Source organism: Theropithecus gelada, chromosome 2 (assembly GCF_003255815.1).
Source record: "Theropithecus gelada isolate Dixy chromosome 2, Tgel_1.0, whole genome shotgun sequence".
NCBI classification, from domain to species: domain Eukaryota; kingdom Metazoa; phylum Chordata; class Mammalia; order Primates; family Cercopithecidae; genus Theropithecus; species Theropithecus gelada.
Window position 1 is genome coordinate 44,527,212 of NC_037669.1, and position 19,334 is coordinate 44,546,545.

The window sequence follows — 19,334 nt, forward strand, 5'->3', positions numbered from 1 at the left end:
CTCCTCAGTAGCTGGGACAACAGGAACGCACCACCACACCAGGCTAATTTTTTTTTTTTTTTTTTTTTTTTTTAGTAGAGATGAGGTCTCGCTATGTTGCTCAGCTGGTCTCAAACTCCTGATCTCAATTGATCTTCCCGCCTTAGCCTTCTAAAGTGCTGGGATTATAGGCATGAGCCACCACTCCCGGCCTTGGTGGTTATGTTTTGAACTTTTCGGAAGTCTTTTGGGAAAGTTTTCTACTCCACAGCTTAGAAGAAATGTGTGTTCCCTCTCTAGAAACTGCAGCAAAGTCTAGCAAAAGTAAATGGGTGTGTAGGTTGAATTAATATCTAGAATATTTTCTCTTAGGAGAGCAGCAGATCTGCTTTCACTGACTTTTACTTGATCCCACATATCAAGCTTCAGAATCCACCACTGGTGGAATATAAAGAGAATTTTCTTGCCATTAACTTCCAGAGGCAGCTAGATGGGGCAGTGAGTCCAGTGAGTCAGCATGGCAGTCTATCAGAGCAGCAGCCTTGTGTTTTCAGGACATGCTTATCTAGGGGCAGAGGGTGGAGTTCATTGCCCTTTGAGGGCTTTCCTCCCTCTGTCTCTGACTCAGAGGATTAACAGGAAAACCTGAGGTCGAGGAGACCTTGAGGACAGTCAATTGGGAACTTTCATTTTATCCTCTGATTCCAATGCCATCCCAACAGGAGCCAAAGCGTGGGGCCGGGGTGGTGGGGAGGACAACACTGAAGGAGCCTGCAGTAGTTGAAGGAGATCTGCACTGAATTAGAACAAAATTTAGGAGACTTCTAATTTGAAGCCAGAGGTGCTGACTTTTCAATCTGTGGAGATTGCCTGTTGGAGATATTCCTATTGAGGGCCAATGTCCCAATGGGCTCTGAAGATGAGAAGGATCCCTGCCCTATGTGGATGCCAGTGGATCTGGAATCATTTCTGTGGCTCAGATTTCTGTACACATTCTGCCAGGACAGGAGCAGCCATATTGGGAAAAGAAGGGGGACAATAACTAGAAATGAACTAAGATGTGGCCCTTGCTTTTGTACTTTTAATGGGAAAAAATAGATATAGATGTTCTAAATGCATAAGGATTCAGTTGTACAAAATTTATAAAAACACAAAGTTAAGTCTGGCTAAAGTGGTGAGGTAAAGGATGTTGAGTTGGTAAAGGATGCACTGGAAAAGTGGTGGCATAGTAAGTGGGAGGCAGGGGTTTGCACTATGCATTTGACACTTAGGAATGACTAAGAGATGGAAGATGGAATATTCTGAGCCAAGATGCATCTGCCACTTTTAGTCTAAAGTTGTGGTAAGAGTAATTGCAAGGGCAACAAGTTTCCTAGTGTCAAGGAACAGTATTTCTAGCACCGCACCCCCCCCCCCCATTTCCTATTGCTGTCACCATAGCAGCTATCTTCATTCTCCAGCACTAAGTGGCCCAGGCACCAAGTTGGCTAACCAGATGGTTTGCTGAGAAGCCAGCCATGCCAGGACCTGACCATACATAGCCTTAGGACCTTAGCTGAATAGGCAACCAGGAGCTTATATTCTGCTAAATTTTGCTAGAGTATTATTATATACCATGCAGGACATATTATTTAATAATACTTACTGCAGGCCTCGTGCTGTCAATGCTTACAAACATAGATTTATCCATTGGCTACCCAGGAAATTTTCACCCTTGGCCCTCCCATCATGTGCCCTTCTCTAGATAGTCAATTTCCAGTGTGAACAAAAATGTATATATGATATTTCTGTATGTTTATATTAGCAAATTATTTCCGTAAAGCAAAGAAAATAGGAATGTTTGAGTATATAATATCTTCAAACAGATGTATTTAAGTACATTGGCCTTATACAACTCAAGCCATATGAAAGCAATATGAATGAGTTTGCAGTTATTCCTATGCCATTGGAGCTAAAGCAAGACAAAAGAACAGAAGGTCAAAGGACCCCTCTGTAAATCATTAGTGGATATTAGAAATCTTTTTTTTTTTTTTTTTTTTGAGACGGAGTCTCGCTCTGTCGCCCAGGCTGGAGTGCAGTGGCCAGATCTCAGCTCACTGCAAGCTCCGCCTCCCGGGTTTACGCCATTCTCCTGCCTCAGCCTCCGGAGTAGCTGGGACTACAGGCGCTGGCCACCTCGCCCGGCTAGTTTTTTGTATTTTTTTAGTAGAGACGGGGTTTCACCGTGTTAGCCAGGATGGTCTCGATCTCCTGACCTCGTGATCCGCCCGTCTCGGCCTCCCATAGTGCTGGGATTACAGGCTTGAGCCACCGCGCCCGGCCCTATATTAGAAATCTTTGTGGTTTCTTCTGATTTCAGCCTTTGGAGTCAAAGTTTCTTTTTTTTTTTTTTTTTTTTTTTGAGACAGAGTCTCGCGCTGTGTCACCCAGGCTGGAGTGCAGTGGCGCGATCTCGGCTCACTGCAAGCTCCGCCTCCCAGGTTCACGCCATTCTCCTGCCTCAGCCTCCGAGTAGCTGGGACTACAGGCGCCCGCCACCACGCCTGGCTAGTTTTTTTTTGTATTTTTAGTAGAGACGGGGTTTCACCATGTTAGCCAGGACGGTCTCGATCTCCTGACCTCATGATCCACCCGCCTCGGCCTCCCAAAGTGCTGGGATTACAGGCTTGAGCCACCGCGCCCGGCCTGGAGTCAAAGTTTCTAATTCAGTATTATGATGAACACCAGGTGGACATTTATAGACCTATTGACCATCTAGATAGAGCACGTATGGTATGTATGGAGCAACTGGGCCCCATGTCTTTTAACAATCACATGATACATTATATAGAAGACATGCCTTTGGGGTGTGCTTGAATACCATCACTGAACTCCAGAAGAATGGATTGAAACAGAGTTTTTCATTTTTGAGTTGTGCTACTCAAGCGAGTGTAGAAAATAGTGAGCCAGCCTCGTGAGTAATATATTTAGGATGCCCACAATCCACAGAAGCCTTGGATGCCACCTACACATATGCTTGTTCTCTAGGGTCCCAGCCTACCCCTTGCAAAGACAGTTACTGGTCTTTGGGGACACTAAGCTCCTAACACTATTAGAACTGTCTTCTTTTTCTGTCTGGGAAGCATAGTCCTTCTCTACTTCCAAATCGTCTTGGGGTCAGTAGAAATAAGGCTAAGTCAGTATTTTGTGATCAGAAAAGTACTGGGTGACAGTCCTGTGGATGTAGCCATAAAGCATTTGCCAGAGCCTATGTTTGCACTCTTTGATGACTTGTGTACAGTGTGTTCTGATTTCAGAATAGTTTGGCAAATTTTACACTAAACCAGAAAGGGGAGAAGTATTTTTTTTTAGGTGTAACATTGAAGTAAGTATGAGTTGAAACTTTAAAAACAAGAAATTAAATTTCTAAGTGAGTTATATCAGATATAATACATTTCTGGTATATTCAGTTCCTACCAATGTCTATACAGGTTTCTTTCTTTTCTCTTTTTCTTTCTTTGTCTCTCTCTTCTGTTTTTTTCTCTCTCTTTCTTTCTTTTTTGTCTCTTTCTTTCTTGCTTGCTTGCTTGCTTGCTTGCTTGCTTGCTTTCTTGCTTTGCTTTGCTTTGCTTTTTTCTTTCATCCTGCTATGTTGCCCAGGCTGGTCTCAAACTCCTGGGCTCGAGCAATCCTCCTGCCTCGGCCTCCCAAAGTGCTGGGATTACAGGTGTGAGTCAGTGCACCTGGCCTATGCACGTATCTTCTATTTGGCTACTAATTGTATTAGTCAGAGTTCTCTAGAGAGACAGAACTAACAGGAGATATATTTTACACACACACACACACACACACACACACACACACAAAGGGGAGTTTATTATTAACTCACATGATCACAAGGTCCCACAATAGGTCATCTGCAAGCTGAGGAGCAAGGAGAGCCAGTCCAAGCTCCAAACTGAAGAACGTGGAGTCCAATATTTGAGGACAGGAAACATCCAGCACTGGAGAAAGATGTAAGCTGGGAGGCTAGGCCCGTCTAGTCTTTTCACGTTTTATCTGCCTGCTTTATATTCTAGCTGCTCTGGCAGCTGATTAGATGGTGCCCACCCGGACTAAGGGTGGGTCTGCCTTCCCCAGCCCACTGACTCAAATGTTAATTTCCTTTGGCAACACCCTCACAGGCACACCCAGGATCAGTACTTTGCATCCTTCAATCCGATCAGGTTGACACTCAGTACTAATCATCACACTAGTGAAAGGCTACCTAAGTAGAAGAAGGACAATGTTTGACACAGACAATGGACTGGTTAGGATATGTTCAATGTACAAGCTCCCAGGCTTTATTCTGGTATTTACTTTCAGTTGAAGCAGGTAGCACTTATGTGTGTTGCATGGAAACATGCTAAAACAGTCCCCATGTATCTGTGGTTTCACTTTCTGCGGTTTCAGTTACCCACAGTTAACTGAGGTCTGAAAATATTAAATGGAAAATTTCAGAAATAAACAGTTTGTGAGTTTTAAATTGTGCACTGTTCTGAGTAGTGTGATGAAATCTCACACCATCCTACTCCATCCGGCCCAGGATGTGAATCTGAATCATTCCTTCGTCCAGCATCTCCATGCTGTATGTGCTACCTGCCCATTAGTCACTTAGTAGCTGCCTCAGTTATCAGATCAATTGTCATGGTATTGCAGTGCTTGTGTTCAGGTTACCTGTATTTTACTAAATGATGGCTCCCAAAGTGCAGGAGTAGTGATACTGGCATATTGTTATAGTTGTCCAACTTCATTATTAGTTGTTGTTGTTAATCTCTTAAGGCCTAATTTATAAATTAAACTTTATCATAGGTATAGAAAACAACATATATAGGGTTTGATACCATCTGTAGTTTCAGGCATCCACTGGGGATCTTGGACTGCATCCCTCATGGATAAGGGGGAGATTACTGTACTGTGATTAAAATACCTGAAATCATGGAGTTGTTGCCCCCAGGCTTAGGCTAACAACATCGACGTGCTTATTCTAACCCCAAGATGGTATCTGACACAATAATCTCAACAGTTGTTCAATTACCTCCTCATAGAGTCCTTCAGAGGCTCCCATTCTGAGAGATACCCCTGTAGATAGAAGGAGGCAGGTGTCATCTTCAGGAAATAACCTGTGCTGCTTAAACTTCCAAATGGTGAGGGAGGGGGAAAATTGCCTGATAGCCAAAGGATGAGGCTACCTTATTCTAGGAAGAGACTTCAGGCATTGATCTTAGGAGCGGTTAAAGAGCTATCATTACTTACTGGAGATAGGGAGAATCTATCACTGGGTGGCAACTGGTAATATTAGGTTTTTCTTTTTTTTTTTTTTTTTTTTTTTTTGAGACGGAGTCTCGCGCTGTGTCACCCAGGCTGGAGTGCAGTGGCGCGATCTCGGCTCACTGCAAGCTCCGCCTCCCAGGTTCAGGCCATTCTCCTGCCTCAGCCTCTGAGTAGCTGGGACTACAGGCGCCCGCCACCACGCCCGGCTAGTTTTTTGTATTTTTAGTAGAGACGGGGTTTCACCATGTTAGCCAGGATGGTCTCGATCTCCTGACCTCGTGATCCGCCCACCTCGGCCTCCCAAAGTGCTGGGATTACAGGCTTGAGCCACCGCGCCCGGCCAATATTAGGTTTTTCTTTGCTTTCATGAGACATAGAACTTTGAAGCTAAAACTTTTGATGCTTAACATATCGAGACTAGCCTGTGGAAGAACACACAGATGGAATGAATGAATGAATACACAGAAAAAAGTCGATCATGGAATTAGGGGAGGTTTTTATGGTTTTATTAATTTTTATTTAACAAATGCTTAAATGGTGCTTCTCTGGGTCTAGACATTATTCTAAACACTTTACAAATATTAACTTCTTAATCCTAGGAGCAACCTTATGAGATAGGTTCTGATATTCCCTACTGGTGAGGAAACCAAGATACAGAGATACAGAAACCAAGGTAACCTGCCCAGAGTCATAACAGCTGCTCAGTGGTAGAGCCAGGCAGTTCCACCTGGAGATTTATGCTTTAGAGTAAAAGCAGTGCTGTTCAGTGTGTGACCTACAGACAGCCAGGGTCTTTGAACTAAGTCCAATCCACAGTGAGATGAGCACAGAAAATAAGAGGGTTTTGACAGTTCCACAACATCCAAGAGTGTGATATATTTCATAAAAGTATTGGTCTGGCCAGGTATGATGGCTCATGCCTGTAATCCTAGCGCTTTGGAGGCTGAGGTGGGAGGATCCCTTGAGCTCAGGAGTTTGAAACCAGCCTGAGCAATATAGTGAGACACCATCTCTATCTTCTTTAAAAAAAAAAAAAAAAAAAAAGTAATGGTCCAAAATAGATTGGAAACAAGTAAAATTGGTTCTTTACCACAGACAGTTTGGGAAGCACTGGCCTAGAAGAATTCTCACACTCATGCAAACAGATTTGTACAATTATATATCTATTTATCTCTATCTATATCTCCATATGCCCAAATGTTCATCATTAGGGAAAGATATTACAAAATTATGATATAGCCTATGAAAGAATATTATTCAACAATTAACATGAGGCTGGGCACGGTGGCTCACACCTATAATCCCAGCACTTTGGGAGGCTGAGGTGGCCAGGTCACCTGAGGTCAGGAGTTCGAGACCAGCCTGGCCAGCATGGTGAAACCCCATCTCTACTAAAAATACAAAAATTAGCAGGGTGTGGTGGCGTGCGCCTATAATCCCAGCTACACCGGAGGTTGAGGCAGGAGAATCACTTGAACTTGGGAGGCAGAGGTTGCACTAAGTTGAGATTGCACCACTGCACTCCAGGTTGGGCAACAGAGTAAGACTCTGTTTCAAAAAAAAAAAAAATTAACATGAATGAACTAGATCTACATATATGAACATGAATAAATCTCAATTTTGAATAAATGAAGTTGCAAAGTGATACCTACATTATGATAATTATATAAAATATAAAACACAAAATAATACTATATTCACATAAAAGTAAATGTTTAACAACATGGATAAGAAAGATGCCCACCAGCTTCAGAAGAGAATTTAACTCTGATGAGGGCAAGTAGAGAATAGGATTGCAACTGGGCAACATAAAAGGCTTAAACTATATCTGTAATCTTTTATTTTTAAAAAACCTAAAGTAAATATGGAAAAATGTTTACACTATATCTAGGTGATGGGTGCATACATGTCAATTTTTTTCTACATTTTTCTATATTTTAAAACTATTTCATGATATAATTAGCTTCAGAAAATATTTTTTTAAATTCAGAACATTAGGGACTCTTTATTATTTGCAGTGTCCAGGGATTCATTTGTCTTCCCATTTACTTAATGCCAGTCATTGGTCTTTGGGAAGTTTCTAAAGCCTCTTTGCTAAAGAGGAAGCGTTGGTTCAGAACCCTAGAATAGGCCTAGGGATGCCTAGATGCTGGTACTAGTTTTGTTACTGGTTTGTGACAATCGCTTTTCCACATATAAACCTTTAAGCAACTTGATGCTCCTTTCTATAATAATGGTAAAGATGAAAGGCACACAGGGAGTGAACATGGATGTAGAGATAAGATTAAATATATGTGTGGTGGAGTCAGATCTAGGTTTAAGTCTTGCCTTTACCAGTCACTATGAGCCTCAGTTTCCTAAAACAGTCTCATTTTCTGTTTCCTAAGGTGGGAATCCTAATAAATAATACCTGCCTGGACTTGGGATGATTTGATAAGAGAACAATATTATTGTTGTAGATGTTTCAAATCTGTCACTTAACTGTTTTATCTAGAAAGATAGTAAAATAACTTCTCCCGCAGCTAATGGCAGCCATTTTCCAAAAAAGATGGGATGAGCATAACATGCCAATCCCTCTGAAGAAGCCATTAACTAAGTAGATGTTTCTAATCTAAATGATGCCACATTCCTTTATAACCAGGCATTTAAAGTGTCTTGGAAATGGTCTTGTCCCAAGTCAGGACATCAACTAGTTGATGAATTACATTGCTTCCAGCTCTGAGATTCCCATTACTTGGGCCATGGTTGCATGGCTCCAGTTGTTTGAGTGGAACAAACTTGAAACAACAGAATTGAGATTACTCTTGGTTTTTAATTTGTACTTTATACTCTTGCCATTAATTTTCACAGAAAGCAAAAAAAGCAGAAGTAAATGACAATAGGAGAAGAGGAATGGTCATTCAAAATGTGCATTTGTGAATCTCAAAACCATGGTGTGCCATGGAACAGAAATCTTAGTCATCTGTCTTGCCTGGTAACACAAGGCACAGTTAATGTGGCCAGGCCTCTAGTTCTGCTGACATGACGTGCTGATGATAAGTCTTGAAGGCTTAGATTCAGTAGAGCCACATAGAATCACAGGGGTCTAGTGAATGAAAAGCTTCTGCAAGCTTATCAGCAGAAAGATAGCAGAGAGGTTCTGCTTCTATTACCAGTGTTCTGAAGATGTTTATCACCAACCTTCTGAGAACAGTAGTTTGACCTACACCAAACACTTCAGAAACAATGTCAACACACCCAAGACCACAGCCAGCAAGGAATTTTCTGAGATAAGATTACAACCTTTTCCTTAAAGGGATGCCAACCAAGTTAGTCGATCTCCTAATATTCCCTGAGTATAGCAACCCTATGAGTTATCCTTCATACCAGAGAATTTTAGAAGCTCAATTTTTATGCTTCCAAATACAAATATTCTGCCGCTGTTTTCCAAATTATGCACAAAACTCTAGCAATATCTAAAAAAGTTCCAGCAGGGTCAAGGCTCAGAAAGCCTGAGATTGGTGCCCATGAGACCAGCCAGTTGTAGCCACTGGAGACAGCTGTCTATTGGCAAAAGCATCCATTCACCTTTCCTTCCTTCCTTCCTTCCTTCCTGCCTTCCTTCCTTCCTTCCTTCCTTCCTTCCTTCCTTCCTTCCTTCCTTCCCTCCCTCCCTCCCTCCCTCCCTCCCTCTTTCCTTCCTTTGTTCCTTCCTTCCTTCCTTCCTTCTTCCTTCCTTCCTTCCTTCCTTCCTTCTCTCTTCTCTCTTCTCTCTTTTCTTCTTTCTCTTGCTCTGTTGCCCAGGCTAAAGTGCAGTGGCATGATCTCAGCTAACTGCAACCTCCCCCTCCTAGGCTCAAACCGTTCTCATGCCTCAGCCTCCCAAGTGGCTGGGATTTTAGTCATGTGCCACCATGCCTGGCTAATTTTTTTTTTTTTTTTTGGAGAGCCGGAGTCTTGCCATTTTGGCCAGGCTGGTCCTAAACTTCTGGCCTCAAGTGATCTGCCCACCTGTGCCTCCCAAAGTTCTGGGATTACATGCATGAGCCACCAAGCCCAGCCATATCCTTTCACCCTGTTTCAGGATTTTATTTCTTCTCTGTTGGCTACATGTAGGCCAGAGGGCCTCCCAGGTAGATTAGAACCTCTAGTCTAGGTGTAGGGCAAAGTCATTATAGGAAAAGGTGACTCAGTCTTTGAGTAGATATGAAAAGCCACTATAATAATTTGTTTAAATACCTAGTCCTGTGTTTGATTTAAGTATCAGCATGCAAACTGGCACTGTCAGGGGGCCTATGTGCGGGCAAGGTAGAGCTGGTCAGGTATTCTCCCAAGACCATGGTGATGATGAGAAGCAGCAGCATTCACAGAGACAACTCACCTTTGATTTGTTCAGATGCTAATGGTATCACTTCTTGCTTTGAAGTGTCTCACGTTCATTTCTTTGTATTCTCTGTGCACAGCCCTAGTGTAGCTTTCTGGGTTCTAATTCCTCCTTCCCAGGGCTGTGCTGTGTATAGTTGCCAAGATTAATTAAAAACAAAACAACAACAACAAAAACCCTTTTTATGTCATTTCCCAGTAGTCTCATAATAAAGTTTATACTCCTCTGGTTTATTATTGAATGTCCTCACAAATTTTTCTATCCAGGTTCTCTTTCTTCACTAATCTTTATTTCACCCAAAGGATCTATTACTGGCTGTTAACCTATTTTTCATTTTTCCTGCCTCTGTGCTTTTGTTCCTGCTGTTTCTCCCTTTTGGAATTCCTTCGCCCTTCTATTCAGATACAGCTCTTCCATTGAATCTTTTCAGATCAATCCCGCCTCCACTGATCTGACCCTCCTCTGAACTCTGCTTACTTGTCAGCTAAAGTCCATACCAGCCCTCTGGCAATTAATCACATACAGCCTGGTGAATGTATCTTTATTTTGCGTGCTCAATCTTGCTTTTTCATTTTCTGTCTCTCTCTCTCTCTCTCTCTGCTTCTCTCTACCATTGTGTATGGGTGTCTATGTACAACTAGATAAGAGGTCTATGAAAATAAAAATCTGTCATATATATCTTTAGAATAGACGACCTAATCGGTGCTCCGTGACATAATTGTTACTTAGGAGTTCTCACTGAGGATCTTGATTTGCATGCCGATGCTCCTGTGCAACTTTCAAATGTCTGGGGATCCCAGCTTTCTCAATACTAGCAGGAACAAGAACAGCATCCCCAAGCACTGAGAGCTAGGAAGACATCTGAAGTGGACTTAAAGGGCTTTCTTTTGAATAACTCAAAACTGTTCTGTAAAGCCAAGGTAGGTAGATTCTAATACTGATCTCCTCCGAGTTTAATGAGTATTCAGAAATCAAGGATTTAGGGAAAATTAAATAAAGTTTGCTCAACGTGCTTTTCCTGCATGCCCACATCTGCCACATGCCTGTTCTCGCCTGTCTATTCTTCCATGGCAGTGAGGCTTTCCCTAGACTTGCTCTTCCTCCAACCTCATCCCCAACCCCATATCCAGAGGGAGCCTAGAGAACTGGGGGTGGGGGGGGCGTAGACATGAAAGGCCCAGTAGTGTTTGTTTGTTTGTTTGTTTGTTTGTTTGTTTGTTTTGAGACGGAGTCTCCCTCTGTCACCCAGGCTGGAGTGCAATGGTGCGATCTTGGCTCACTGCAACCTCTGCCTCCTGGGTTCAAGTGATTCTCCTGCCTCAGCCTCCCGGGTAGTTGGGATTACAGGCATGTGCCACCACACCCGGCTCCAGTAGTGTAGTTTAGTGCTCAAGTCTGGCTGTCTGGAGTTCAGATTTCACCTTGACCCTATGAGCTGTATGTCCTTAAGCAAGTTAACTCTTTAAGTCTGCAGTTTCTTCTTCTGTAAAATGAGGACAATAACAGAACCTACCTCTTAGAGTTATACGGAGAATGAAATGGTAGTCCACATAAAATGTTCAGGCTATTGCAAGCAGATTATATGATTGAAAATAGTCACTATATGGCATACAGTTTACAAACAATATGCTGAGATTTAAAAAACAAAACCAGACAAACTCTTGTGCTCCAATCACTATGCCTTCAAAACAGTACAGGAATTCTCTATACTCTGTCTTGTTTCTTACACCCATGCTCTTGCATCCTCTCTAATGAGGCCATGGCCCCCTGCATTCCACTACAGCTGCTTTTTTCAAAGTCACCGATGATCTCCATGTTGCTCAGTTTTAAGACTTAATTCTTAGGTCATCTCTCCTGACCTATCAAGCAGAATTAGACACAGCTAATTTCTCCCTTCGTAAGACATTTTCCACGTGCAGCTTCCAGAACACCTCACCCTCCTGGTTTTACTCCTACCTCACTGGCTACTTTCTGGTCCTCTCGTCTTCCTGCTTCTGGCTTAGTCCTTGGACTTCGTCATTATCCATATCCACGCCCCTCATTTATCTCACCCAGCTTCATGGCCTCAACCCCATCTCTCCTCTGACAACTCCGCAATTATCTCCAGCTCACCAGCACTTTCTCCCCTGAGCTCCAGACTTGATGGCAAGCTGCTATTCAATTTCTCCACTCAGGTATCTAATGGGCATCTCAACAATGTCTAAAACTAAACTCCTATATTCCCTCCCCCAATCCTGTTCCTCCTGTATTCTTCCACATCTCAGGAACCCTGTCCTAACCTCAGACCCAAAACCTGAGTTACCTTTGACCCTTTTTTCATATCTCATGCACAGTCTGTCAGCAAATCATATTGGCCCTTCCAGCAAAACATCTCCAGAATCTGATCACTTCTGACAACCACTAGGACCACCCTACTTCTAAGCCACCAACATCCGTCACCTGGAATAGTGCAGTAGCCTCCCAACCAGTATCCCTATTTCCACTTGCCCTCAATATAGAAACCAGAATGACCTTTAAAAATATAAGCCATATTTATCACTCTGGCTCAGAGTCTTCCAGTGGGTTTTCACTCCAGGTAAAAGCCAGAGGCGTAACACTGGCCCACCACATGCTTGTTGACCCAGCTCCCGGCAGCTTTTCTGACTTCCTTTCTTACTGATCCCGCCTGGCTTACTCCACCAAGGCCACCCCAGGCCTTGCCTTGGGCCCTTTATGCTTCTCTTCTGTCCAGAAGGCCCTTCGCCAGATGGCGTCACCACCACTAGGCCTTGGCTCACATGTCATGTCATGAGACTGTCCCTGACCAACTGTTCAACCTGTACCCCCTTTTCTAACCCCAGCATTCCCTAATCCCTTTCCCTACTTTATGTTTTGATGTAGTACTTCTCACCACCTGTCATACTTTTCATTTTGCCTATTTTATTGTTATAGTCTATTATATGTGTTTCCCACCAGAATGTAAACTCCACGAAGGCAGGAGTCTCTGTCTTCTGCCCACTCCTGTATGGAATGGTGCTTCATACATTAAAAATTGAGTGAGTCAAACATTTTCTTGCTGTTCTTGAGAGGGTTCTCTGGACTGGGGTCTACAGCTGGCCTGGATATTCTGCCTTGTGCCCTAGCTTCCTGAGGATGGAGCTGTCTCACTCCCAGGTTTGCGGCCTGCCTTCACTGCCTCTGACATGGCTGTGTCTGTCCCTTTTCCTCAGATGCATACTCTCATTCCTCAAGTGAGAATGGAGGCAAGTCCGAGTCCGTGGCCAACCTGCAGGCCCAACCCTCCCTGAACTCCATCCACAGTTCCCCGGGTCCCAAGCGCTCCACCAACACCCTTAAGAAGTGGCTGACGAGTCCTGTGCGTCGGCTCAACAGCGGGAAAGCAGATGGAAACATCAAAAAGCAGAAGAAAGTTCGGGATGGTCGGAAGAGCTTTGACCTGGGATCTCCCAAGCCTGGGGATGAGACAACCCCTCAGGGTGACAGCGCTGATGAGGTACTTACATGGGGCCCCAGAGTTGTCCATCAGAAGGGCCTTCTGACATGTCTCCTTCCTCAGGTTTTGTCAACTAGGCCATCTCAAATTCCACTAGTGTGTTATCTTGAGCCTAAGTGATTTGGATTCATTTTATTCTAAAGACATTGGCCAGTTTGATTTGTGGTCGATTCAGAAACTGACTAGCACCTAAGACATCCAGCAGACAGAAACCATTTGCCAGATTTGGAGATAGGACCTGGGCCTGAGGGGAGTCATTTGGTCATTAGTTCCCTACCTCTATTAAGGACTACATTAAAACCAGCTAGACCTGTTTATATTTAGAATAAAAGAATGAAGATTGTTTCACTTTGGAAACAGGACTATGCTGGAAGATTATAGCTGTTTTCAAGTCTCTTGAGCAGTGCCACACATCAAAAAGAATACACCATCCAGAGTTACTCCAGATGAACAGATGAAGACTACAATAGGCAGGGTCTCAGCTCAAAGAAAAACTTTAATCAGGAAGTCAGCCAATGATTAAATGGGCCTTCATGAAAACTAATGAATACCCGTACTGGAAGGTTTGAGAGACCGTAGCCAAAGTTAGGCTGGACGAAGCTGAGATTCTGTAACCAAAAGACACTGGATATGTTTTGGTTGGGGAAATGAGATACCTGTTTTATTTGGCACACAATCCTGCTCTAATCACTGATGTAGCTAAGAACTTCTTTGTGATGTGTAACCAGACCCCCTCTTGTTGTGATTTTATGCTACCTGCCATGTCTCCCTCTGGAAATGGCAGCTGAGCCTGGCGGCATTTTTTACAAAAATGTAAAAGTTAGGCTCTCTCCGACTACTTCCAGCTTTTTCTTTTCTTGCTAATCAATAAGATAGATAGTTGCTGGTTTTGCTTCTTTTTGGGGGTGTGTGTGTGTTCCCCATTGGTGCTCACTCTCATTTGAAATAAGCAGGTGTATCCATGTTTCAAAAGAGGAAATTGTGACTGAACAGTTAGGAGTGAGTTGAGAGAGGAACTCTCCTCCTATGTATTATTTTTGTTAATGTCAAGTCCAGAACCATTGGCATGTTTAGCTTGTGTCACAGTAACTAATGCTGCTCTTTTGTTCTAGAAGAGCAAGAAAGGTTGGGGTGAAGATGAGCCGGATGAAGAGTCACACACACCCCTCCCACCACCTATGAAGATTTTTGACAACGACCCTACACAGGATGAAATGGTAGAACTTCTTTCCTTTCTCACTTAAAAGAGCAATGTGCAGGGCGTGATTTTGTTTTTTGTGTGTGATGGGGGTAGTCGTACTCTCTCTCCCATGTTATCTCGTCCTCCGCATGAATCCATGCTGTTGTCAATTGTGTCTCTATTTGGTAGGTGTCCCTTCCCCAACCCTGGAGGTCCAGCTTCATTCTAGGCTGTGGAGGGGGTGTGTGCAGAATTCTCAAAGTGGGAATCTGCCTGGTGTCTTGTCCTGTTGATAAAGGGTAATGGTTCTGTCTTTGGAAGCAGCACATCCTAAAAGGAGCAATTCCAGGTAGTTCCAGTCCACAACCATTTTGTCATATCTGACTGTACAACCACATGTTAGTTGTTTTCCCTGTACTTAACTCTAAACTCTAACTAGTGGTAGCTACTAGTCAAGCCCAGTGTTGGTCAAATTTTGCAATGACAGTATGAGAAATGGAGATGCTGCTAAGGGGAAGTTATTGTCAAAGGTGGACAAACCTCATATGCGAAATTGCCTGTCTTTGCTTTGCAAGATTCCCTGGCCCACTGGCATACAGAGGCTCACTGGTATTTTATCGATGCTCCCTGTGTCTCCAGTCACCCGGTGATCATCCCAATTGTTCTGGAGCAGAAGCATGGGTTAGATGTACTTCCAGGTACTGACCCGAGGCTTGGGGCAGCTTTGTGTTCTCCCTCACTTACCACTGAGTCTCCTTGCAGTCCTGCTTTCACGTCACTGTGTTTTTCTTGCCTTAAGTGTTGCTGTTTCTCTTCGACTCTAGACGTGGAAGTGGCAGTTTTGGGTTTTGACTGTACGTCACTTTCAATTTGCTTTTTTGAGCGCTGTTTTGTTGCAGTGGTGGTAGTGGACGCGGCGGCTTGCCTGCCTGTCCCTCCAGGCTCTCCTGTGCTCTCTAGTGCTCTGTCCTGCAGTGGGACAGCCTCCCTCCAGGAGGTGCCCAGCAAGTGTAAGCAGGAAACAAATCTCTGTAGTACCATCGAGCACACAATTCAAAAAGCACCGTCTGTGGATGTGTCCTTTCTGGTGACATCTCAGTTCTTATTTTAATTCTCTCTGCTTTGCATTTGAATTGTTAACCCACAGACATTAACTGAAGTCTTCCTCTGGAAGGCTGGAAGGACAGAGTCTAGGGACTCTGAGATGTGGCAGCTGCCCCCATGATGTGACTCACCTAGTCGTGGCCCCTCCTAGGTGATGTTGGTGGCCCTGTCTTCAGGGCCAGATCTTTGACTCTGGATCACTGGGAAGAAACATAGTAGGAAGGCCGGTGTTATGCCATCCTGCGTTTCTGAGACAGAAGTGCTGGTGCTTCACCTTGAGATGGGAATGAGACCCTGCCTACTTGTAATGTGTTTTATAAACAGCGATCGTGGCCTGGGGAGTAGGGTGCCCATGTCTCACACAGCCCTCTGTGCAAGGACCCTGCTTGCATAAGGTCACCACCCTCTCTCTCTAATTCCCTCAAACACAGCTTGTTTACAGAAATGGATGTTATATTGTTTCTGGATAATTTTTAACTGAGAATTCTGGCTTACCTTTATTTGTGTAGCCTTTTCCTTACCCAGAAATGGGGCAGATGGCAACAGTCTCCTTTCAGATACACGAATTCTCCTTATTCTTGCTTGTTTGATTTCTGTATGTTTTTATCAGTGTTTGGGAGTGGGATGAACTTCAGAGCATCTAGCAAATGGAGTTGGATTTATTAAAACAATTTTTACAACACTGTCAAGGGAATTTTTAAAAGTTCACCATTGTAATATTGTGCACTTGTCTTCTCCATGTTTCCTTCTAATCTTTTTCATCTGTGTGTACGTTTTACTTTTACAATTATAATATGCATATGATATGTCCAATGTTTTATTTGCTACCATTTCCTAAAATTGCATTAATTGTTTTCTTCTTAGCTGTAATTTTCATAGCTGGAGAAAACTTTGCTTATTTTCTGTTCCATAATGTGTTTGATCAGCCTGTTGGGGACATCCTAACAGGGTGTTTCCATTGTTTGCTACTATGGCTAATACTACTACATACAGATCACTGTGTATATAAAGCATTTGTTCTTTTGACTTCTGTCCTTGGAATAAATTCCCAGGAGTAGGACTACTAGATTAAAAAGAGGATAACTTGATTTTCCACATAGACGTAAGCTTTTTCCTGCATTCCCCAAGACAGAAAAATAATATTATTATATCTTCCTTAATTATAATTATTTTCCTCCCATCTCAGAAGCAAAGACTTAATAAAGTAACTTAGATTAGATGAGAAGCTTCATTTTTGAAACTTTTCCTCTAACCCAAGGGGCACACTCAAAGGAGCCTGTGTCCTGGCCTTGGGAACACCACTGCCGTCTGCTCTGATAAGCTGGAAGTAAAAGCACATACGTACTGTGGGGGGTTAACCATTTCTGCCCCAGTTTCTTCTCAGGTAGAAGAAAGAAGAAAAAGCCAAACAAAAAACCACCGTCCTTCAGTGAGCAGGAAGCCCCAAACCATTGACCAAACCACCACACAGACAACTCCTCATTGCTGGCGCGGGGGAAAGGGGACACAGGAAGGTCCTGGAGTCGTCTCTCTTTACTATGAACAGGATAGTTCCTGGCTGCTTCAGGACTCCTGCTAAAGTCTTTTATTACTTCCTAGTGTTCCAGTTCAGGGGCCTTACCAGAGCCAGCTATGCTTTGTGGAGGTGTAAGGGTGTATGTGTGTCAGGGGCAGAGGGGGAGAGGAAGAGAGAGGGAGAGAATATAGGAAGGGAGTATCTAGCTTGCTGGTCGCTAAGGGTCCTGCCCCTAGCATTTTTGCTAGACACATAATAAGGATCTATATTTAAGGCTATAGTAAAGCAAGGACTGTTTCTCTTTTTTGGACACACTGGAGGCTGAGTTTATTGAATCCTTCACACCCCGAAACAGCAACGGGCAACTGTGTAGTGGCCAAAGTCTTGGTTGCCCACAGAGCAGTAGCCCCCATCCTCCAAGCTGTTGCTGTCAGTAGGTGCAGCCCTGGCCTGTAGGCCTCCCAGGAAGTCAGTGATTCCTCCTCTCCCCTCCTTCATAGGCTTACCTAAGGATAGCCTAGTCCCATCCATTTGCTGCTGGCTAGAATTTCTGATAAGGGGTTGGGCAGGCCTCTATTACACCCACACTCTTCGTCTGTCACCTGTTACCTAAACACAGAACTTTGCTTCCCTTCCCTGCTTTGAACTTTGGACTTTCTGTTTTACTTCCTGATCACTGTTCCTTATTCCTTGCTAATCTGCTTTTCCTCTGCTGCCCGATGTCTTGCAGTCCTCCTCTTTGCTAGCAGCCCGGCAGGCTTCCACTGAAGTACCTACTGCTGCAGACCTTGTCAGTGCAATAGAAAAGTTGGTCAAAAACAAGCTGGTAAGTGGGGGTCCCGGAGGCAGTTCTGTGTGTGTCTCACCTCCACGCTGCTCCAGCCTTGCATCTGTCTGCCGTTTTCTCCTTTCACCTGTCCTCATTCCTCCTATGTGATTGCAGCTAATGATGGTTTCTAAAAAACTGTACCCCAGAGTCCTTTCTGACTTTGTTTGGGAATGGGCATAGGGAATTAATAGATCGTTTGGGGGCTGCAGCGTTGATGAAAGTTGAAAACTATCCAAGACAAACTTAACTCATTGCAAGTCTGATCCAGTGGCCCACAGGCAAGTGGCATTCAGTCAGCGATTGATATATATTTGGTTAGCCCAGAAGCTAGTGCACTGTGATGCTGAGACCCAGAACACACTGATTGGATCTTTGATAGCACTAGGAAATTTTATGAGGGACCTTGGGTAGCCTTCCAGCTTGCAAAGTCTCTCAAAAGTAGACTGCTGATTATAAAGGGGAATGGGCAAAAGTGTGTGGATACCTCACCACAATAAATTAAGAGAGCCAGTGCCTAGCCCTACCATGGTGGGAAAAACTGAACATAAGCCACTGGCAGCCTGTCTAGCCTGTGACTGTGTCATTGACCCATCAGCCGATTGGAGGGATAGGTGATGAGCCTGAGCAGGTTTGGGGTTTTGGCATAATGCTGGTGGAAGGGCCTTTTTTTGGATAACTCATTAGGATAGAGCCGTTCCTCCACTCTCATGTTTTTACATTTAAGTGTGTCACCACAGAATGACACCTGGAAGCATTTTCCTTTCTTTCACTCTCATCCGTGTCACCCATTTAGCTTTTCCTGCAATTCTCATTAGGATAAATGTCTGTGCTTCGACCAGACTTCTGTTGGGCAGTCTTATTAATCACTTGGCCCAGGAGCTAGAGGAAAATGATGGATGCTCTCTATGGAAAGCTACCTAATATTTTGACTCTAGTAACTCCCTTTTCAAATATCCCAGCATATCCTGTATAAATGAGGTTTAATACATATGATTTTATTTTTTTTCCTGCTAAATTTTCCTTTCTAACTGAGAAAAGAAAAAAACCCTGCTGTTTTTTTGTACCCAGTGTCAAACTCTTGAAGGTTGTCCATTTTCTTGCCATCTCTCCTTTTCCTACCAGCAGGAGTTAAGTGTCTTGTGGGCACCACGTTGACTTTTCAAAGACCCCTCCCTGGTATTTCTCACTTGCTCTCCCTTCCTCTCCACACCAACCCATATACCCTCTTCATTCTACAAATGCTATATTTAATTTTTTTCTTAAAGTCATCCTTTTTCTTTTTTGCATTTTTTCTTTTACCATCTGAGCCTGGGCTCTGACTTCATTCCTGGACTATTGCAGTAGCCATTGCCTGCCCTTTCCCCACCCAGTCTGCCTTCACCCCAAATTGGTCTTCTGTAAACACTGCTTATTACCTCCCTCTTGGCTGCATAAGCAGTGGTCTCCAATGTGGGGGTGCCCTCAGGTACATAAGACAACTTACTGGGGTATGGAAAGAAAATATTAGAGCCTCTTTATAGCATTTTAAAATGGTTTTATATGTGTTTTCTTATGTATATAATGATAGTACAGTAACAT

The 19,334-nt window shown here is 43.6% G+C and overlaps 1 protein-coding gene across 11 annotated transcripts in view; it reads left to right on the top strand.

The window, feature by feature from the left end:
• The window catches only part of KALRN (kalirin RhoGEF kinase), a 638,197-nt gene that overhangs the window by 534,843 nt on the left and 84,020 nt on the right, over positions 1 to 19,334 (top strand). For 5 of the 11 annotated variants that reach the window (XM_025374819.1, XM_025374820.1, XM_025374821.1 and 2 more), the window contains 3 exons: positions 12,844 to 13,127; positions 14,240 to 14,344; positions 17,658 to 17,753. In XM_025374819.1, the coding sequence (XP_025230604.1) occupies positions 12,844 to 13,127; positions 14,240 to 14,344; positions 17,658 to 17,753 (485 nt within the window). The remainder of the gene's footprint in view (positions 1 to 12,843; positions 13,128 to 14,239; positions 14,345 to 17,657; positions 17,754 to 19,334) is intronic. The other 6 variants (XM_025374823.1, XM_025374831.1, XM_025374832.1 and 3 more) reach the window with 3 other exon arrangements.